At 38.4% G+C, this 21,839-nt stretch overlaps 4 protein-coding genes across 5 annotated transcripts; 2 read left to right on the forward strand and 2 right to left on the reverse strand.

Annotated features, from left to right (window-relative positions):
• Positions 1–1,143: 1,143 nt before the first annotated feature.
• On the forward strand, positions 1,144–3,680 carry lrrc42 (leucine rich repeat containing 42). 2 transcript variants are annotated; one of them, XM_014997691.2, is made up of 7 exons: positions 1,144–1,844; positions 1,940–2,071; positions 2,145–2,263; positions 2,349–2,434; positions 2,848–2,961; positions 3,046–3,130; positions 3,208–3,680. In XM_014997691.2, exons 1-7 carry the CDS (start codon positions 1,450–1,452, stop codon positions 3,510–3,512), a joined length of 1,236 nt encoding a protein of 411 aa, XP_014853177.1. In that variant the 5' UTR covers positions 1,144–1,449; the 3' UTR covers positions 3,513–3,680. The 2 variants fall into 2 exon arrangements, with proteins under 2 accessions (XP_014853177.1, XP_014853176.1); XM_014997690.2 differs by having other exon boundaries at positions 1,145–1,844; positions 2,142–2,263.
• A 409-nt stretch (positions 3,681–4,089) lies between these two features.
• Positions 4,090–7,978, reverse strand: tmem59 (transmembrane protein 59). The gene is made up of 8 exons (XM_014997694.2): positions 7,757–7,978; positions 7,455–7,560; positions 6,815–6,909; positions 6,582–6,734; positions 6,416–6,488; positions 5,413–5,536; positions 5,203–5,320; positions 4,090–4,737 (listed from the first exon to the last, which is right to left on the reverse strand). The coding sequence occupies exons 1-8, from the start codon at positions 7,910–7,912 to the stop codon at positions 4,585–4,587; spliced, it is 978 nt and encodes a 325-aa protein (XP_014853180.2). The 5' UTR covers positions 7,913–7,978; the 3' UTR covers positions 4,090–4,584.
• A 490-nt stretch (positions 7,979–8,468) lies between these two features.
• On the forward strand, positions 8,469–11,262 carry tceanc2 (transcription elongation factor A (SII) N-terminal and central domain containing 2). Its single transcript, XM_088014794.1, has 4 exons — positions 8,469–8,847; positions 8,935–9,076; positions 9,886–10,079; positions 10,780–11,262. The coding sequence occupies exons 1-4, from the start codon at positions 8,749–8,751 to the stop codon at positions 10,966–10,968; spliced, it is 624 nt and encodes a 207-aa protein (XP_087870920.1). The 5' UTR covers positions 8,469–8,748; the 3' UTR covers positions 10,969–11,262.
• A 1,118-nt stretch (positions 11,263–12,380) lies between these two features.
• cdcp2 (CUB domain containing protein 2) lies at positions 12,381–18,655 on the reverse strand. Its single transcript, XM_014997698.2, has 6 exons — positions 18,589–18,655; positions 18,001–18,348; positions 15,147–15,488; positions 14,059–14,412; positions 13,652–13,830; positions 12,381–13,125 (listed from the first exon to the last, which is right to left on the reverse strand). Exons 1-6 carry the CDS (start codon positions 18,653–18,655, stop codon positions 12,820–12,822), a joined length of 1,596 nt encoding a protein of 531 aa, XP_014853184.1. The 3' UTR covers positions 12,381–12,819.
• Positions 18,656–21,839: the final 3,184 nt, after the last annotated feature.

Here is a 21,839-nt window from a genome sequence, read left to right on the forward strand (position 1 = left end):
GCAGAAATGTTGGAAATGTGATCATAACAAAGGAGTTATAAGGTATTTGGGGATGATTGATATAGCATTGAGTAAAACTCTAATAAGATCTATAATTTGTCCTCGGTTATTTGAACTCTCTATTGTAAATTTAAGGATTAAACAGCCAGTAAATTAGTTAGGGAACACAGCAATAACAATGGTTACAGAAACTTCAATGACATTGCATAATTAATAACTTATAAAGTATTTAAAGGACACAAAGTTAGCTGAGAGAATTTATTTATTTTTTTATTTACTTATTTTTATAAAGTAAAGGCATTTGAAAGCTAGGATTAGTTACATTTGACCTCAGTCCGGTTGATGGCGGTAATACACTGAAATTATACACTGCCAATGTATGGCGTTCCATTTGTGTCAAAAATATGTAGAAGTCGTGTAGATGTTGTTGGTCTATGTCGTTGCTGCGTCGTGGTTATTACTCACTGTCATCTTGTCAATTCATCTGCAGTAAAGCAGTGAACCACTTGCAGTAAATTTTTTTCTGTTACTCCCCCATGTTGTTGGTTCAAGTAGTTGTCTGAATTTCTTTAACTTCTGTGATTGATCATCGACCACCCCCTCCCGCTCTCTCCTCAAACGAGGTTCACTTAGGGACTGTCAACAAATGTCCTAACCAAACAATCCTGACAAACAAATGTAAATAAATGCCTTGCCTTGTAACAAACTGACACAAAAAAGTGGTAGTTAGGGTTACATGAGTCACACTATTCTCTATTGAATTTTTAAGTCATATTCAATATTTTAAATAATTTTAATATTAAATAATATCATGTTTTCTTCAATAGCTTCCAAGTCATGTGCTCCATTGACTCAAAATCAGTGTGAAATTGTTCTTCTAAAGCAGGGGTGTCAAAACTCCAGTCCTCAAGGGCCACTGTCCTGCAGTTTTTAGATGCGCCACAGGTACAAAACGCTGGAATGAAATGGCTTAATTACCTCCTTCCTGTGTACATAAGTTCTCAAGAGCCTTGCTAATGACCTAATTATTCTATTCAGGTGTGGTGCAGCAGAGGCACATCTAAAAGTAGACCAACAACAACTACACATGACTTCTACTTATTTTTGACACAAATGGAACCCTTTCATTTTTGACACAAATGGAACCCCATATAAATATGGCGGCGAAGCGACGTAGAAGCCTCTTATGCGTTTGCTCTTCTAATGTGTCTATGCTCTATGATAGCAAAGGGATCTGATCATGCCTGTGAAAGCTGCATACTGGTCGTGAGGAATCTAACATACAATACTGAGAATGATGACAAGGTGTAGCTGGGAATACCTCGAACACAAAGGAGCTTCTTTGTTTATGGTTTAAGCTAAGCTAATGACCCTCTGGGGTGAATTTGTGATCTACTTAAGAGTATTCAAATCTGGTGTTAAGTTAAGAGACGTTTTTGCGTGTCTGTAATGGACAGCAGCAACATTTATGTTCGAGAAAGAGGCAACCTTCGTCGTGTGAGTGACATTATTCTGGCACAACCAAAAACACCACCGTCATCATCATGCAGGAGGACGAATCCGTTTGTGCTGAGGAAGGAGCATTTCATTTTCACCTACAACGAGGAAGGAAGTCTGAGATACACCACTAAATCCCTCTTTGACATCACTCTGCTGTTCGTTACTGACAACATCCAGCATGTGGACTCTTTGGTTGGCTTCCCAGAGCAAATAGGCGACAGACTTTTTGTGGCAGCAGAAGAGAACCGCGTGTTTTTAAACCCAGATATTTCTCAGAAAGCCTTGAAATTATTCAGTGACGCCTATGGAGATTTGGTGCTGGGCTCACTCTGTCTTAGAAACAGGTTGGGGTATATTGTTATCTCCTCACCTCCATGCCTCTCTGCCTCTTTTTTGCCATAGATAGCAGCCATTCATGTCTGCTTTTCTTATTCTGCAGGTTTCCACTCCTGCATGAGCGGATCACCGAGATAAAAGCATTTCATAGTTTAAAGTCTCTGGATTTGTTTGGCTGCAGACTAGGAGATGATCATGAGCTGTTCCATCACCTCACTTCCACATCACTGGCGAAGTAAGGCTTGGCTCTTTTGGATGCACTCAGAAGAAAAGATAGCATTAACTCTGAATCCTGTCTTCCATAGCAGCCTGACTCGGCTGTTTATTGGTGGCAACCATCTGTCAGATGTTGGCCTGCAAAGATTGACCGCGCCTGTCCGGATGATGCAGAAAGGACTGGACTCCCTGGAACTCCTGGATGTTTCCTGTCCGTAATTTCAATGGAGTCTGGTGAGCACCAATTGCAAACATAAACTGTATAATATTATAGATTTTTTTTCTTTCTTATACAGGCAATCCCCTCTCAGAAATGGCTTTGAGATACCTTACCTGTCTCCCAAAGCTGGTGAAGCTTGATGCATCTGGGACCAACATGAAAGTAAGACGAGAAGAGTGTGTCATGAAAGATTCATACCACATTCTGTCATGTTATAACCACAAACAGTGTATTTGATTTGGATTTTATGTGACAGACCAACACAAAGTAGAATGTACCTGTAAAGCTCAAGGAAATGGATACCTAGTTTTACATTTATTTTACAAATGAAGTTGGACAACTGTGGCCTACATTCTCTTAAAGCACCTTTCACTACTACTATAAATTCAAGTAGCCCCTTGAAATATAACTTTTTCAATTATCAAAAAGCTGAAAATGTCAAAACCAGGGATTAGTGTAGATGATGTAAGACAATACATCTTGCTTAACGGGCACGATTTGTGGTGTATTATACTTATCTGGGTATTTTTTTGTTTTGTTTTGGGCCTGGGAATAACTTATCGTTTATATATGAGCTTGGCACAGGATTGAAGACAACCGTGTGGAACTTATTAGGGCTAATTCATTCGGAGAAACCACTGAACACCTTTGATCACTCGGGGTGTAAAACAGAAGGATGGGCAGAACAGGTAATCAATTTTAGCCAATACCAGGAGAGCAGATAATTTGTTTCAATAAGCAGAATCATTTATCCACATTCATCTTCTTTCCAGGTTGTAAATCAGTGGGAAACGAGTGGCTGCCAGACGCCCAAACCGAAGAAAATGGAAGAGTCAAGGGCCTCAGCACTTCGCTTCTGTAAGTCTGTGACATTTTTCATTTTAATTTGTTAATCAATTTACAAATTGAGTGCTGAGGTGTTTTTTTTTCTGTAGTTGGCAGACAGAAGTTTGTCAGAGAGGTACTGAATGCAGCACCACTGGTCAGTGAGGATGGCAAGCAGACCAATATGGAGAAATTACACTTCTACAAACCAACAGGAAACAATCATCTGTGTGGGAAAATGGATCCATCCACAACAAAATGTCTCCAAGCTAGGAATCCCACCTGTAACGTTGCAAAGACGAAGCAAGAGTCAAGCAAGTGTGACGCTTCTCATCAAAGCCCTCCGACTAAGACAAAACGCTCATCCTCATTAGTTCTCACAGCAGAGGACACGGAGTTGTTGAACAGCTATTGAATAATGGAATCCTCTGGGCAGCATTCCAAAATAATCAGACATGGGAGCGGCCGTCAACATGCTGCATTCACACAAACTATTAGCAGTTCACATATACTTAACAAAGGAAGTGTTTTGGATTTATTTTTTATTTTATTTTTTTTAAGATGAATAAAATTTTGTATTTTGCCAGAGTGTCTTTTTTTCTGCAGCTTTTAACTTACTACACAATGTACTTTAATAATCATAAAACTGAGTATCAAGTTATATGCAAGTTTCCTGTAACTCACACAGTAACAAAACCCATATGTGTAGAATTCCTCACTGACATTTTCTATACATATGGTGGACATTACCTACTGTAAGATGATCATCAAAACTTTTGTAGGATGTTTTACCCCCAGTATTCTTGCACATATTTTATGCCAGACCTACTTTTCCTGAGCTCTCTGTTTTTGGCTGATTTGTAGAGTACAAATTTAAACTTTCCCTACTAATTCACCAGTTCTGCTTTTAACTGTCTGCTGCAGAGTCGATATCGTCATCCTTTCTCTTCCGTAATTTACCAAAAGGTTAAAATATGATTCTAATTCAACAATTTCACAGTTGTATATTTTATTTGTATTTATTACCAAGGAAACAATCAGAGCAAGAAAGACTTAACTGCATGTACCATTTCATTTAATTAGGAGCACAGACTTTTACTGTAAAATGAATCAGGATGTTGCAATACAAACATTAACAAAGGGGGATTTGGGTAAAAACTTGCATCACTTCAAGTCAGTTCATTACATTCAATAAAAACACAGAACTAATGCACACTTGCAGGAAAAAAAACAACCCCTAAAACATTTTATTCCTTTATTACCCTCAATATACTTTAACACAATTATACCAATATACAGAAAGTTTTAATTACCCAAATGTCAGGTTTAAATAAAGCAGGGACAAACCAGTTAAACGTAAATGATCTGAAAGTTCTGCTGAGACCACAACCAGCTCAGGCCTTAAATTGGAGATTAAAGAAAAAACAAAAAAAACAGAATATCAATGATCAATAGGAAAGTTTCCTTTAGGATTGCTGTCTTGTTTTCTAGATGTTGGACTGTCCCAGGTTCACCTTGGAAGGAAGTGGCCCCGCTTCTTCTTCTGGCCCTTTGGAGGTGATGATAATCAGAGAGGATGCTGGGTAAGGAATCAGTTTCTGCTCTTTGATGTAGTCCTTGTCCCCATAGATGCTCAATTTCTACAGGAAGAGGAAAACAAAACGGAGTCTTTATGCATTCAGTCTGCATGTTAAGCTAGTCAGAACGGCTGCAGGTTTTACAAAGACATCTCGACATGTATCCATACTCCTTAAACTTTTCACATTTTGTTATGAAAACTGATATTTAAAAAGGACAAAATGAAATGTTGAAGGGGCAACAAGTGCATGCTTTTAAGTAATGTGTCTCACAGAAACATTTAAGTAGTAAGTATAAGCTCATAGTCTATAATTTACAGTAACATCTGAATGTTGAACTGCTCTTGAATACTGTAGGTTTTACTTCATGTTAATCTTCAAATGTTTCCAGAACATTTGAACAGTTTGATGTTCCAGAAAACCTTCAGGTTTCTGGAACCTTTTGAAAAGAAAATGGCCACAACGAGCAACAGGTCTGAAGGTTAAACAACCTAGAAACCACGACAAAGAAAATAACCCAGGGCTTACCTCAGCGGGTACATATTGATCCACAGCAGTTGCCACAGTAGCACAGCAGATCCAGATCAGGACCGACACAGACAGAATTAAAGTAGTTGTTAGGATCCACCCAGGCAGCCAGGGGTTCCTGTGGAGAAAATCACAGTTGGTCTGTGTAGCTCCGCAGCACGCGGAACCATGGTGTTACTAAAGTTGCTTAGGCAACAGAAATGTGCAAACCTCGACAGGCAGCTGAAAAGATTGTAGCCGTCGTCATAGCTGCGTTCACCACTCAGCTCTCTGTCTCTTTCTTGGATTAAAGTCCGATGGTATTCTTTGTAAATAGGGTTGCTCAGCCGGGGGACTTTAAAAGAAAGAAAGAAAAAAAAAAGGACAATTACAAAAATAAGGGATGCACCTTTATGTTTCATCTTTACAGTTCCTTTGCTGCATTTCTAGATCATGGTTGCTTTCCAGGCAGATTCTCAAGTTTTAAAATAATCCAGATATTTTACATGAAGGAGGTCAAGGACATTAGAACGAGATTTTAAGATGCTCTGTGTAAGGTTGCTAAATATTGTCATGTTCCATCAAAAGAATCAGAATCTGATAAAAGATGTAGCCATTTGATGAAATGAGGCTGGTTGAGATGTGAAACAACATCCAAAACCTGAGAATGCTGCATCAGCTGTTTAAAACTGATTTAAACAGCTGATGACTGGGTGGGGGGCCCGGGGGAGGACCTAAAATTTGCAATAACCTTTTGTACTATATTTTGCAATAAGTAGAAAATGTGCACAAAAAAAACACTCTTGTAGTGTTGACTATAAGTTTTTCACTGCAAACTAGAAACTTTTTTTTAAAACATTTGTTGATTGACTCAGTAGAAAAAAAATCTTAAAAAAAAAAAGCAGTAATTCTACCTATTCTGTCAGCTGAATTTTAGACAGAGTTAAGGAAGAAAAAATGATCACAAACTGGTGTTGGAATGGGAAAAGCATCCTAAATGTTAAGCTCAGAGTGGCCCAGAATTCAACTATTAAACTATAGATTATGCTTCAGGAATAGGTCTGTGTCAGGATAACAAACATTTAGCAAGATTCAAAACTGGACACAAAATGTTTGACATTCATGTGGCAGGTGGATGCACGATAATGTTGAGCTGTGCTATATGCCAGAACGTTTTGCATTTGTTCTTAATTGAAGACCGTTGCATAACAAGAATAAGATTTGATGTGCTTACGGCTTTTCTGGGGCTCCTCCTTTGAATCTTTGTCCAGTTCAATTTGGGAGAAAATCCTAATCTGTGGTTCAGACTGGGAAGCAGAGGAGATAACTGGATTTTTTAAAATCTGTTGCATAGAATGACCTACCACTGTCAGGTTTATTAGAACTAATCAGAGCAATACCTGGAAAATAACAACTTTTCCATCATCAGCTTGAAGGTAGAACGTCCAGCTGGAAGTGATGAAGCTGTGGGCTTGACTCATTACATCATCCCAAAATCCTCTGACCAAAGTGAGGGGATACAGAAGATGAATTCTGGGCATCATGGCCTCCAACTGTTCAGAAAACAACAGAGACACTAAGGATGCCATTATTTCTTGAGAGAAATTCTGCATTGATTCAACTCCCGGTATACCTGGTCCTGACGCTGCTCAGCAAAGGGAAGCTGATTGTGACAGCCCATGTTGCACGCATACTGCTCATCAGGCTGGGTGTAGGCTTCCCGACAGGCTGCATGAGTTTGGAGTAACAGACAGCAAGACAGGTTTAGAAGACTACAACAAAATGTATCAAGAGAAAGGTTTTATTGTTTAATTGTTATGCAAGGTGCCTGCTCATATTTCATGTCATTTAATATGATGGGAGAATCACACACAAGTAGTGCATCATAGTGAAGTGGAAGTTTTTATTTAAAAAAGAAATCTTAAAGTGTGGTATTTATTAGTTTCATTTCACACTTATGCACTACTTCATGTAGGTCTAATTCATAAAATCCCAATAAAAACACATTAAAGTTTGTATTTTCAACGTGAAAACAAGGGGGGTGGGAGTACCGAGTATGTACAGTCAATTACGCTTACACAATGACTAAACTTATTTTTACACCAGAAAACTACTCAAATGCGACTAGAGATTATTCTAGATCAACCTTGTGTGTGTCAGGTGGAGCTTTATTTAGTGTTCATTTAGTGTCAGGTGGAGCTTTACATTTAGTGTTGAACAGTCTGACGATCCTGAACGTTGTAGGTGGAAGATGATAGATTGCATACACTTACTTGATTCACATTCAGTTCTGGTCTGATTTAAATCGTCGCTGTCACGGACAAAATGACAAATGGAGAACAGACGACAGCCTCGTTGGCAGGCGTACAGTTCCTCCTCCTGAAAACACAAAAACAAACCCGAAGGACCAGTTGAATACCTCTGCGAAAAATGACGCACTTTTCGACGATTTCTATACAACAATGCATCAAATAATAGAACTGCACTTAAATAAGTAAACCTAAATGATCTCCTCTAGCTAAATTGCATAACGTTAGCGCAAGCTAGCTGACATAAGCAAGATAAAAGCACTCACCCGTGGATACGTGTGCAAACTGTATGTCATTCCGCAGGACTTGTGGCAGGACGCTGTGCTTCCCAGAACGCTGTCAAACACGTCTGAAGACGCCAATGTGCAAGCAAGTAGGACATTAAGTCCCAAAATAGTACCAACGAAAGAAAAGGTTCCCATTTTGCCTGTGAAAACCCAAACAAACAACTCCACTCCTCTTCCCCGTCCACCCTAAGCGGAACTGTAAATCTCGCGAGATTTTTAGCGTTAAGGTTGCGTTTACGGACTCATAAATAAGTGTTCATATTTTTAAAAGTGGTAATTTATACCCAAGTTCTACCTAGAGATGTAATGTGAAATGTTTTTAAATGTTATTTTATGTCATTTTCTTTTCTGTTACGTTTTATCTCATATATATTTGACATTTTTTCAAAAATATATTTTCCTATTGCCATTTTTAAAGTCACATCTTTTTTTAACATTTAAACTAACCTGGATATTGTATGAGGTAAAGTAAAGGAAACGTCTAATATATATATATATATATATATATATATATGTATGTATGTATGTATGTATGTATGTATGTATGTATGTGTATATATATATATATATATATATATATATCGCTGCACCTCCAAATGTTATTCTTTTCTTTAGTTATTTTTACTTGACAGTCATTTCATCATTTTATACTAGTTGATTATTTCAACCAAGAGACATTTTTTTCCCCTAAATACCTGAAGGCAACATAATTTTTGCTACAAACAGGCTTCCGTCGGTATTTCAACATCATTATTGAAACTATTTTTTTACTATTTTCTCACACGTAAACATGCTTAGAGAGTGCAAACAAATAGCATGATCAAATGTATAAAATCCCTCTTTAATATTAATTGCAAATTATTTAACGAGAACATAGTTTTTATCTAGCAAACTGTATCCGTTAGCAGTGGTTAGCTTACTTCAGCTAACGCTAACAAGCTGTAGCTGAAGAAATATACTTTTATTTGAAGATGGACAAGTTTGTCGTTCGGCTTCCCAAGGGAGAAACACCCAAACAACCGAAGAGCGGCGAGAGAGTTTACAGACAAGCTACAATTGAGTCTCTACGGGTGAGATATTAAGCATAGTGTGAATAAAAACAACATACGTTTCTACATTTAAAACTGATGATAGACCATTCATAATGTTTCTTCAAGAGGGTAGTTGTGATTGAGGACATCCTACGTTACAAGTCGACGCTAGAACTGCCAGATCAGAACAAGGAGAACCTGATGAACGCCCTGACTGAGCTGAGCAAGAAGATCCCATCCAAAGAAGTGCTCAGGTCCACTAAAATAGGTACACGCAGGAGAAACCTTTAAATCATCATTTTCTGCTCTTTTACCACACAGAAGAGATCTGTTATTAAACGGTCAAAATAAAAACAAGATAATTAATTTTGGCCCTAAAATACTGGCCATTTTCTATTACTATATTAAGAAATACAGCCCAAAGTTATGCAGTCATAGTTGATTTAAAACAACAACATAATGAGTAATCCATCTAATGTTTTTGGCCAAATCTGGCAGCCTAAGCAGAAAAGGCCAGACTTTCCTCTCTCCAAGGCGTTCCCAGTTCAGCTGAGAAACGAATAATCCCACCTGCGACTCGTGGGTCCTTCTCTGAGGATCCTGGGAATCATGCAGACTCATTGCAGAAAGATCCCAGAAAGGGATTTGAGCACTCTTGCTGCAAGCTGACAATGCTACTAACTGCTACTAACCATTTTGATCACCGAGGATACTTTTTCTTTATTGCTTGAAAGAAACAATAAAGGAAAAATAATCTAGTGTGGTAATTACTGTTAAAAACTTTGATTAATTGCCAATTATTTTTGTGTTTATTCAGCTTGTCTGATATTTAAAGTTGTTTAAGGATATGAAACATTTAAGTAAGATGAAAAACTAAAAACAGAAGATATCTGTAGAGGTTAAAATACGTTTGTGCTGCACTTTTAGCAGATTTACCATACGTCTTCATTTTGGACAAAGTTCAAAACTCAGTCTTAAATATTACTTACTCTTTATTGTTGAAAGTCCAGTTTGTCACAAGCTTATTGCGTACTAACCCGAGGCTAAATTAATCCTTCTGTTTTTTTTTTTTCCTAGGTCACACTGTCGACAAAGTACAGAAGCATCCAGACCCTGAGGTGAGTTCTCTGGCAGCAAAAGTTTACACTGACTGGAGGACTTTCATTGAGGAGAATTCAAATAAGCCGTCTATTGAAGTGCGCTCTGACAAACAGTCTGAAGGGCTCAGGAGCAACGCTCGGAGACTGCTGTCTGAAGCACTGGAGGTCAAGGTGAGAAACGGGACAAAGAACTTTCACGCATTTACCATCTTTTCGGGTATCTGCATGGCTTTGGCTACATGGCACAGTAATCATAAACCCACAAAACCAAATTCTGCTTGAAAACAAGACTACACATTTTTAAATGGTCTTCTTCAGGACTCCAAATCCATAAAGAAATTAGATTTTTATCACTAAACTGCACAAATTACGTGCATTCTATTAAATAATTGTGAATTTGTTGATATTTATTGATCCTTTCATGGAATAAATGGTGGAGTAAAACATGTAAATTGCAATTTTGACAAAACAGACAACTTTAAGTGGATTTCAGACATAATAATTTGGATTTATTATGATCATTAAGTGATAAATACAGGTGAGAATAAGAAATCTTTCACAATAAAAAATAGGATAGATTTTAATCCTTAAAGGTGTCTTGTTTATTTTACTATAGTTAATCTCTTCTTGGAGATTTAGTAGGAACAAGTGAGACTCTCACCAAATTCTGTACTTGTTAGTTGAAATTGTAACAAAACTAAGCTATTTGTTAAAATCAGGTTTGTTGGTTTCATATTCTGTGGTCATCGTCTTTTTATTATTTGCTGGTTTATTTCCTAACACTTTGGTAATTTTCTATTTCATCCCTACAGATTGTTGAACTAACTGAATTGAAAAGTATTTTTTGTCTGTTGGTCTGTATGTGATACAGGAGGACTCTGGTCTGATAGACAACATAGAGAGAGAAGTTTTCCACCGGAGCTCCCGGTTAGTCAGCAGCTCATACAGACGGACAATCAGGGCGCTGGTGTTCGCCTTCAAACACAACCCTGACGTCAGGAGTGAAGTAAAGGACGGCAAAATATCAGTCAGCCAGCTGGTTTCGAAATACAAAAAATAAGTGACTGCAAGACGGACTGTGACTCTGACCTATTATGGAAGAGATTTTAATGCCTGTGAATTTTTTTTAATTTTATTTTTAGTCTTTAATCGTGTTCTCTGTTGGCTGGGAAAATGCAGAATATTTTTGTACTTTGAGGCACGCCAGTAAATGTACGCTGTTTTATGAGTAAATGCTTTAATTTTAATATGACAAGCATACCTCCACTTTCACGATCCTGTACCATATGTCATTAATTTTGTTTTAAAACCGAATGAAAAAAATGTCAATTAAATACAAAATTTATTGATGACATTTTTTATTGTAAACATACATGTTTCATAATTTTTTTTTAGTGTTGCCTTAGAGGTTTTTTCACCAATTATTTAGCACAGCTCAAATGTAGTCCTTGACGGTTATCCTGCAACTTTTAGATACATCCCTTCTCAAACACACCTGAATGGCTCAGTAAGGGGCATGCAGATCAGAATAACTGAATATGAGGGACTTCAGTCATTTGAGTCAGGTGTGAGAACGAATGCATCTTAAAGTTGCAGGATAGTAGCTCTGGACCTGGTCACCGCTGGTGCAGCACATTAACAGCGCTACAACGCTACTTCTGGAAGATAAATTGTATCTAACACTATTGACTCTTTATATGAGTTCAATAAGTTTCCCAAAGACACTTTATCATGACAAGTGGAGAAGAACAGATCAAACTTCTTTGTGGATTCACCTCTTGCCAGTTCAACTTTGTCTGAAAATTAAAACTCTTAAAAACAAGCAAAAAAAAAAACAACCCCACTGTGGCTCAAACACACACACACAGCCCTGTTAAAATAAGGTGTAAAAATAGGACTGTAATAAATAATTACAGAATATATCATTTTCTAACATGATATATTCTGTGCCATTCAGGTGGAAAAACAAATTTATCAGAGGGGAAAACACACACAAAAGCTGGTTGCATAAATGCCCTTTAACCAGTAGTTTTTGCTAAGCCACCGTTTGATTTAGTTTCAGCGTTTAGGTTTGCAAGACCTTAGTATGAAAGTTTACAATCTCCTCAAACCTTGTGGAAGAATGTGTCAAATCAAAGTTTGAACCTGAACTTTTGGAAAAGCCCGACTGGGCAGGATCTCTGTGATTCACTGTACCAGAATAATTAAAAAGTAGTTAGTAAAATGTCTTCTCAGATTTTTTGGGGGTTATTATTACAATGTCTTGAACATGTCACTTGTAGAAAATGCAAAACAGACCATGTTTTATATTGTATTTAATAGCAAAACATTTTCATAAAACCTTACAAAAACAAAAATAAACTAAAAACATCATATTTTCATCTCCCAAAGTACTCCTACAGAACCATCTTAGGTTTTTCAATGTCTAAGTCAGAAAGTAGCTAGAAAAATTCTCTTAAGAGTTATCACTTTGCTAAAAAAAATTATACACCACCACATTTCACAAATTAACTAGTTAGCTTCTAGAAAGTCACATTAAATATTTGGTTGCCAAAGCACTTAAGTAGCATCCCCAGCACAACTTGAATCACATTCATTGATGCAAGATGGATAGAAAACCTTACATAGCTGGCAGTTCCTTTATGTACCTGAAAGATCTATGTACAAAACAATCAAAAGTACAAAAAGTTAGAAGTTAAAATTTTTGTTAGTAGATCTTGGTTTATTATGACACATTCAGAAATGTTTACTGGTGCACATTTCTGTGCAAAGCATTGCAGGTAACATATAGCTGTATGTAGAGAGCAGTGTCAACATCATAAAGTTATGTTTTCTTTTCAATTTTGTATGTTTTTTTTGTATAAAAATTAATCGAGACTTAAGAACTTGTTGGTGATCTCTATGTAACTCACTAAAGAAGCACCAACCAAACAATCGCTATCACCATGAGGATGACAGCCAGAACACAGATGCTGATGAAGACAATATCACTCAAGTCATGAGGTTCTGCCTCTGGTTCTGCCACGTATCCGCTGTTGTCGCTTTCCGCCTGCTGGGCCTGCTCCTCCAGCCGTCGCTCCTCCGCAGAAATGATTGACACAGACGCGACCTTCCTTAAGGCGTCGCACTGCACCTTGTATTCCTGCACGTTCTGCTGCTTCCCATCAGAGAAATCAATGTAGAGCTTGTTCACCAGCATGGTGATGTTGCGGTGTTTCTGTAAAGGATTATTAGTCACAAAATGGGTACAAAATAAGTTTAGTCACATTTTATCAGCTGCATATTCTATAAATCTTGGCACTTGAATCCTTGGACATGATAGAAGCTTCATGTTATTCTACGTGTAGACATGACCTTGAAATAGTTTGGTCATTTATTTATAAAATATAGATTCATAGATTTTAGACATGAGTTACTTGTACTCTACCAACCATAGAATAAACTTATTATAATGGCAATCACTGTCCTGCAAATCCTTAACTTGGTCCACATGCTAAAAGGTGCCTCGTGGGAATGTGGAGAGTAGGATTTGCGGGGCGGGGCAGTGCTTGAAATAACTGCTTGCAGTTGTTATTTTTTTAAGTCTGATTTTAAATCTACAACACTAAAACTAAAATATTTAACCATTTTTTTTAATATTCCACTTCCTTTTTTTTTTTTTTTTGTACAGATCTTTGTAAAAGCAAATTATTTTTTAAACAAGAAATAATTTCATGATGTAATAGAGTATGGGAGCCAGTTACCTGGCTGGCTGTACCACAGTTGACAAACTGGGCCAGTATTTTATATGAGGTGGTTGTCAGCTGAGCTGTGCATGTCGGGTTTCCAAGGTAGATGCTCTCTCGGTCCAGCTGAGGGAGCGACCGTTGAGGAATCAGGATGGTAAACTCTGATCTGGTGCAGCTAACGTTCACCGGCACCACTGAGGAAAACATATTCAAGCATTTCGTGAGCAGAATAGGAACGACACAGAGGAGAGCTGTTTGCTGGGATGAATGTTTAGAATTTAAAGAGCAAATTTAGTTGGGATTAATACTGCAAACAGTGTACTCAGTGGGGAGTACATATCTTTAACCTGCAGTCCCCACAGGATACACTCAATTAATAGTCCCATTAGCTCCTGATAAAAGACAAACACAAACACATTTACCTCCTAGATAAGAAGCGGTGAACCCTCTGTGAGCTTCGTTTCTGTCTGTGCTGAGGACAACCAGCAGCTTGTTCCCCTTGGAAACGAGGGAAGAAGGCTTCTCCCTGCCGCACCAGCGCCCCATCAGCGTGTCTGCCTGGCTGTCCCCGTCATACACCGACACCGAGTCGTAGTCGCACTCGTCTGACAGACTGTTGCGGCCCTCCAGGTCCATGACAGGAAAGAAGAGCTTGATGCGGTACCCGGCTTGCAAGGTGATGCTCCAGTGGCAGTTGATGTTGTTCGGGTAGATGTTGGGGAAATGTGGGCTGCTGAAGTTGCCGCTCACAGCCGATAGAACTTGTTGGCATTCACCTATTTGAAGTGAATGTCAGTAGTTAGCCATCTTCATTAAGGTTTCTGTTCTGTGTTTACTTTACTACTTCTTTTCAAGGGTGCTATTTAAAGCAGTCTTAAAATTAAAAGCTAAAGTTTATAGCAGGTAATTGAAGTTTATGAGGACTCCCTTTAAGTTTATAGGTTTCCAGTTTTGGGAATCTGACTCATTTGTTTACTTGCATTGCACAAACGTAATGAGTAGGTTATGCATTCTAAAGTTTAACTCGTCCATACAAAATCTAGCAGCAAGTAGTTAAAGCTCAAGCGGTAAAAAGCTGGAGATTGATGTAAGGTTATATCTGCATCGCAGCTCAACCATAATCTTTCATGTAGTTTAGCTACTGATGGAACACAGTACAGATATCGATCTGGTATCGATCAAAAACTCATAGCTGCAATTGAGACAAAAAATGAAATATTTAAGTCAGACGTAACATTTGTGCACATTGTCCATGCCTTTAGATTTACACTCAACAAAGTCACACTCACACGTTTTCCAGTCTGGACTTTGACTGGACCACTAATGGGTTTTCACATTACTGCAGAATGTGAAAAGCCTTTGATTCAATTCAAAGGATTCGATTTGAATCATCTTGTTAGTCCTTCAAGTGACTTGTTTTAGACATTCAGCTTCATCAATGAGCTTTTTTTAATTCGATGTTTTCTTTATTTTCCACTCTATTGACAGTTAGTCTAGGAAATGTTCTTACCTGAGTAATAGTAAGCCTTGAAGCCTCGCCCACCAATGTTGAAATCCGACTTGAAGACTACCAGGAGTTGGTTAGCAGTAGTGACTGTGTTGGGGGGTTTATCTGTCCCACAGTATTTGCCGAGATGGCGGTGGGTGACTGTTGGCCCATCGAACAGGGCAACAAAGTCAAAGTTACATCCCTCGTTGTTCTCCAGCTGGAAGTCCAGGAAGACCAAGGTGACAACACTTGTATTTGACACGTGGATTGTCCAGGAGCAGTCTGCATTGTTGCTGTACTCCTGAGGGTAGCCTGGGCTGAAAATTACACCGGATAGTCCAGTCAACACTCCACCGCACATGTCTAGCGAGGACAGGAGGCAAAAAGGGAAAAAACTGTTATATGGTAAGAAAAATGCCTTTAACCAGAAACCATCACTCAATGTGGATCATGTCATCAAACATCTCCCTTATTTATGTACCTAAGCAAGAATTTGGGAGATTTATACGACAGTGACCCAAAGCCCACAGCCAAGCTCACAAACACTGGCATCAGGAGCCGTCAGCAAATATCTCTGAGCAGCCCAGTCAGAGGATGGACTTTCATCTAATTGAACATCGCTGTAAAGATCAAGACCTTTTTACTGACTCTTTACATTAAGTCTGCCTGAGCCAGAGAGCATCTCCAGAGAAAAACAGCAGAAAATGCCCCAAACAATGGGCCAAGTTTGTAGAGGGAGGCTTATAAAAGACTTGAGGTAGTGATTGCTGCTGAAGGTGCTCAGACAAGTGTAGAGTAAAGGCTGAGAATGCTTATATAGTACACAGTATTTGCGGTTTTCTTTTTTAATTTTCAATAAAATTGCACCAGTTTCAACTTTTTTCACTTTGTTGCTATAATCCACTGAAGGGTATAAAACTATAATGCTGAAAAACTAAGGCACGGTGAATACTGTCTGGAAATGCAAATTAATTCTAATTGCTATTTTTTTATTCTGCATTTCTCCTTACCTTCTCAGATTTTACCTGTGTGGAGGTAAAATTCCCCTTATCTATAGTTAAAGCCTTCACTTCACTACACTCTCACACTGATCAAACATTGTAAAAAAAGAAAAAAATGGTTACTTGTTGAAATGTGAAGCGCATCTTTTAAAATGCTGTTGTAATCTGAGAAAGATCAAAGAACCATTGAAGCACCTCAGGCATATTTCAAAGACAAAAGATGTCTAATGTCCAAAGTTGAAAGTTGTGCTTGACTGCTTGCTGATCCATTTTGGCGAGCAATAAACAAAAGTCAGTTCTCCATTGTTTACTTTTGCTTTTCTCGGTCTGGTCAAATATCTTAGGCCCTCAAAAATCTCAGGATGTGATTTAAGTCTAAACTTTAACCTTTCCAAAAACATTTATGTTGATTTTTTGCTAAGTACATTAGATTAGATTAAATTCTTTAAAACATACAATGATCACATTGGCAGTATGGGATCATTGCCCTGTTTGATGATTATGTGCTGTCAATCCTCCAGTTGTCTACAACCTGGCTGATGTTTTTCTCCAGAATTGTCATTCTCTTTTCATATGGTTCTTTTTAATCTTTAAAAGTTTTGAAAAATACAGAAATGTCACATGCTCTGACTGTCAATTTTGAATTCTGAAATCTAAAATCCACGTCCTCTTTCATCTTTTTCCCAAAGGCTTTCAGAAAATAAGAAAGCTTTTTTTGATTGGCTTTATCTGTGAGGAATGAGTCGTCCTTGCTTGAAAGAGATGGGAACCAGCTTTGTACACAATGTCCACAGCACCGTCATCATTGTCATAGCAAAATCTCCCTGCCTTTGTCATGAACCTTGGCTCTAGGACGAATTTTAAAAGGAACAGGAACTAACAATATTTCACTTGAGAGCAAATTTGAACTCAAGCAGCATTTAACCAAAGTTGTCCGAATTAATAGTCCAATTAGCGGGTTTCGTTGTTGGAGGCATAAGGGCACATACTTTGAAACAAATAGCGACTGCCAATTGGTCAATTGCTGACAACCCCCCCCTAGAATGATTGACAGGCCAATTATTGGCACTGATTCTATACCCCCTACAGAAGGCTGTTAATGCTGCCCTCTTCAGTAGGGTAGCCAGTGTCTATGGTGTGTGCTAAGGCATATTTTTTGGTGTTTAAACAATTGGAATATGTGGCTACAAGCATTATAAGAGGGGGTCTTAAATATTCACGGATTTCATATATTTGCTGGTGATTGTGGTCCCTAACATATGCGAATCCTGGGAGTCTATTGTACTCCACTTGCCCTCGTTATAATGGCTGACTATCTTTTTCTGTATTTCCACTGATAGTTTGATGATTTACTCTTGGTGATGATTTTTTATTATTCTTGTAAAACATAAAATAAATGCTTGAATAGGATCATTGCCCTGTTGGAGGTTAATTGCTATCACTCTTATCTTTGCTAAAACATCTTTGAAGGGAGCCAAGTAAAGTTGGGACATTGCCTGGGCCACACAAAAAGGTAAAAATTACCTCTTGGGAGGAAAAGCAAGTTGACAAAATTAAAAGATTACTTTAAACCTAAATCTACCAGGTCTGTATAATTTTTGGGCTCAACTATACCACCCTTCCTTTGAGGTAGTTTGAGGTGAATTTCTTTGACAACAGTCTACAAAGGGCATTATTTTACACACATTAAGAGTAAAAATGTTTAAGCTCAATAGAAAACTTTAAAAACAGTCTAAGATTGTTGTATCTAAATTCTAGACATGTATACAAGGCCAGGATGTTTAGGTACAATTCACGAGTTACAAAATCAGCAGAAGTTTTGCAGAGTTTAGCCCCAATATATCTGTCATGTTACATTAAATCTAACCAGTTACCTTTTCTGTAGCCAACACTGAAGCCCCTGTGGGCCACATGGCGGTCCGAATGGAAAATAATGGACATGACATTCCAAGAAGAGGTGAACTGAGGTGGGGAAATGTCACCACAAAATGTCCCAAGGAGGTTCCCCTCGTCCTCAGATATGCCATTGTATATTTTGATGTAGTCGTAAGCACAGCTGGTGTGGTACTCCAGCTCAAAGTGGTGAAAGGTGAGGAGGACTGAGGAGCCTTCAGCCACTACAATCAGCCAGGAGCAGTCAGTGTTGTAGGGATACAAGCCTGGGAAGTTTGGGCTGGAAATGTTACCTGACAGAGCGGAGAGGATGCCTCCACATTTGACACCTAGAAATTACAAAAGCAATGTTTTAGTTTAGCTCAGAGGAAAAGATATGGGAAGGCTTACTGCTTATCCCTGACTGATATCACTGTTTTCTTGCCAGCTGATACAATCCATGAAATTGTATTACACTCTGACTTTGAACAATGGAGGCCCAGCTTTATCTGTATATATAGCCTCTACAAAATAAAACACTCCTATTAAATCTAAATAGTATTCCATCAGGATAAAAAATGACAACTCACCTTTTTTAGTATAAGCCCTGTCAACCAACAGTAGTAAATGAATCAGTATGGCCACCCCGAGACTCATATTGTTATTGTGGATTCGGCTTTTCTGAAACCTCGACTGCTTTTCCAGCCGAGACACACAACTGTAATGTCACAGTGCACCGCCTTGAGGTAATAGGACTTTGAAAAATTTATCCACTGCCTGAATGGGGGAACCTGATGCCTATCCACCTACAGGCTGCGCTTTGGCCTGTTTGCTAAATTTTAATGACTGATATCCAGTGAGCTCTAGATGCTTGTCAGGACACTGTTTGCAGAGAGGTTATGCATTTTTAATGATGGCAGAGTGCACACAAACACTGTCAGACAACCAGCTGGGAAGGGCCTTGAGACAGACAGAGAAAATGGATTTTATAATAACAAATACTTCTGTCAGAGTTGCATGAAAAATAAAAGGAATGTGTGAACTGGGCTAAAATGTTGTTAAAGTGATGGCATTACGTATTTTCCACAATCAAGTGTGTTGCCTGAAGTTGCTTTAAAAATGTCAAACATAGCTTTAAAATATGACCTTATTGGATGCCTTGAAAATGGGCTTCTGTCCCTTTAAGAAGATCCTAGTCTTTCCAACACACTGCCTTTAGCTCCTCATCACAACAATGCTCCTCTATTATGCCGTTAGCAACTGTTCTGAGGTGCGTTGGATTGAGAAGTAGTTTGTATGATGACCTCAGCAGATGCGCAGTTCCACCAGGTGTTTGCTAATTGTTGCTGTCACTAGTCTGGTGGAGCTGAGAGGAGAAGGCGCAGAGACGCTTTATGGGAGCAAGTGTTTAGGCACCTCTTTAAACTCTCGCAGAAGATTGAAGGATTTCTCAAACTTGCATGGAAGATCTAAAGCAATACTCCAGGTATGTTTTTGATGAGGGCACAACATTATAACATCATATAAAGTTTAAAATAGTCGGTTTTACATAATACCCCGCCTTTAAACATCAAAAAAAGTGTTTCAGATGAGGGAAACAACCGCAATAAAGATTAGCCCACACATTTAATCCAGTCGTAACAGTCTGCTTTTATAGCACAACCATAATGAGCTCATGAAGCTTCCCCACAAACCAATTCAGTTTCTAATGAAAATAGTTTGGCCATGCAGAGGGCTGTGCTAATAATATGGCATAATTACAGTTGTGCTTGTGAAAAGGGCGTTTCTGGTGACATAAAAGAGTTGCAAAAGTATGCATATCCCTTTAATGTTTTTATGTTTTGTCAAGTATTTTTACTTTGACTTTATGCGGTAGATCAATACAAAGCAGTGGATGCAGGAAAGAATGTGATGAATGTGGTTTTAAGAACATTTCCCCAAAAAAGTGAATGTCCCTCCACGTTTTGCACATGATGAGAATGATTTCCCCCCCCCTGTTCTCAAACACCTCAAGCTCCATCAGATTAGAAGGAGCTCAATTGTGAACATCAATTTTCAAGTCTTACCACAGATTTGAATTGAATCTTAGGTCTGGTCTTTGAAAGGGTCATTGTAGGACATGGTTATGATACAAACTATTTCACTTTAGGTATAGACCTGTTGTCCTGCTGGAGGGCACACTGCCGCCATAGACTCAAGTCTTCTGCAGCCTCCATCACGGGGAGCTGGAGATATTATCCTTCGCCTTTTGGATGCGTTCCTGCTCCAACACACCTGAATCCAATGGTTAAACTCCCTCATCGGTATGTCACTCAGCTCTGCAGAGCACCTGGTAACGAGCAATTCATTTGATTCAGGTGGTTTGTAGAAGAAATTCATCAGATCATAAACAGTCCTCTGTGAGATATTTCAAGGCAGTTGATTGTACTGAATTTTATTTAAGGTATCAGAAAAAAAAGGAAGATAATTCACTTGCACGTAACATTTAACAAAAAACTATTTCAGAATTCATGTCTAATTTTCTGTCCACTTCACAATTATGCACTACTTTTTGTTGGTTTATCACATGCAATCCTAATTAGTACATCAAAATGTGCTTTTGTAATTTGACAACTTGAAACGGTCAAAGGGTACGAATACTTTTTAAAGGTACTGCATGTGAATTATTCTTTGTTTTGATTTTAGCTCTTTATAGGAGTCAGAGCAGTACATAAAAAAGGTCATCTCTGAGAAAGAAACCACCCTTTTCAATGCAAATTTTGTTTACATTCTCATTTCTCATTCTAAGGAACATAATGCAGAGGCTCTCAGATGGATATTTTCCTGTATTTGCCAAATGCCAATCGTATTCCATGACTCACTCCCTCTGTTTGGCAGTCTTATAGCTCAAAAGTGCAGATAGATGTATACAATAACACTGACTGAATGGGGTGGATAACAAACAGGGAGATAAAGCGCTCTTAGTGAAACCATACTCTGCAAATTAATGTTTGCTGTTCAGCAGTGCTGTGAAGGCAGAGCTTTTAGACTGACATCTAATAGCTTTGGCGGGTCTCCTTTAATTCCCGCACGAGACTACTAGATGGCGCTGTTGCCCCACACCAACAAAATGATGAAGGCGCTGCAGGCTTCCCAAATAGTAATGCCGAGCTCCAAGCTGAAATAAATAAGAATGTGATTAAAATCAGTCAAGTGCTTTTTGCACAGAGGTCTGTGAGACTGAAATGAACTTGCCTTGTCTTTGAATTTTAATTCTGTCCTCTCCTAAAGCTCGTCATTGTTCAAGGATGTGGGTGCTGGGCAATGCTGCAATGTGTTTCAGGAAGATATTGTGCGTTTGGAGCAGTTTAATCACCTATTAGGAAACGAAATGCTCAGAAAAACACAAATGAAGGTTGGAACTGCTGGAAATTTCTAGAAGAGGAAAGGGAAACATTTAGCAAGCAACTGATCTGGGATATTTACATTAAGCACATAAAGTAAACGAGGGCAAAAACTTTGTCTTATTAATTACAATTGCTATGCCAAACAGGGTTTTATGCTCTTTTGCAGGTCTGGTGTGTGCTCTGAATGTAAAAGCTGGAGGGCCACTGTGTATGGCAGGTTTTAATCAAAAGCGTGTGTTGATGTCTGTATGCTTTAGGGAAACTATGTCATTGAATTTATTCCACATCAAGACAGATTAGAATCTCCTTTGAGACTGCAGCATGAGAGCTACTAATATAACACTTCATACAGGTACATTCTCTTTGAAGAAAATTATGTGGAAAAGGGATTAAATGAAAATATAGTTTCAAATATTGATACAAATTAGTGAAGAGACAAATTGACTCAGCCTCCC

This window comes from Poecilia mexicana, unplaced genomic scaffold (genome assembly GCF_051168715.1).
Source record: "Poecilia mexicana isolate PSO_F unplaced genomic scaffold, ASM5116871v1 scaffold_17, whole genome shotgun sequence".
In the NCBI taxonomy this organism is placed as follows: domain Eukaryota; kingdom Metazoa; phylum Chordata; class Actinopteri; order Cyprinodontiformes; family Poeciliidae; genus Poecilia; species Poecilia mexicana.

Coding starts and splice junctions, on each gene's coding strand:
- lrrc42 (XM_014997690.2), top strand. CDS start 1,450: ATGGACAGCAGCAACATTTATGTTCGAGAAAGAGGCAACCTTCGTCGT. Junction 1,845..1,939: donor TCACTCTGTCTTAGAAACAG/GTTGGGGTATAT, acceptor CTTATTCTGCAG/GTTTCCACTCCTGCATGAGC. Junction 2,962..3,045: donor CAGAAGGATGGGCAGAACAG/GTAATCAATTTT, acceptor TCTTCTTTCCAG/GTTGTAAATCAGTGGGAAAC.
- cdcp2 (XM_014997698.2), bottom strand. CDS start 18,655: ATGAGTCTCGGGGTGGCCATACTGATTCATTTACTACTGTTGGTTGAC. Junction 13,831..14,058: donor CACCGCTTCTTATCTAGGAG/GTAAATGTGTTT, acceptor TGTTTTCCTCAG/TGGTGCCGGTGAACGTTAGC. Junction 13,126..13,651: donor ACTGTGGTACAGCCAGCCAG/GTAACTGGCTCC, acceptor AATCCTTTACAG/AAACACCGCAACATCACCAT.
- tmem59 (XM_014997694.2), bottom strand. CDS start 7,912: ATGGGAACCTTTTCTTTCGTTGGTACTATTTTGGGACTTAATGTCCTA. Junction 6,735..6,814: donor CTGAGCAGCGTCAGGACCAG/GTATACCGGGAG, acceptor TTTTCTGAACAG/TTGGAGGCCATGATGCCCAG. Junction 5,537..6,415: donor GGAGGAGCCCCAGAAAAGCC/GTAAGCACATCA, acceptor TTTCTTTTAAAG/TCCCCCGGCTGAGCAACCCT.
- tceanc2 (XM_088014794.1), top strand. CDS start 8,749: ATGGACAAGTTTGTCGTTCGGCTTCCCAAGGGAGAAACACCCAAACAA. Junction 9,077..9,885: donor GCTCAGGTCCACTAAAATAG/GTACACGCAGGA, acceptor TTTTTTTCCTAG/GTCACACTGTCGACAAAGTA. Junction 10,080..10,779: donor CTGAAGCACTGGAGGTCAAG/GTGAGAAACGGG, acceptor TATGTGATACAG/GAGGACTCTGGTCTGATAGA.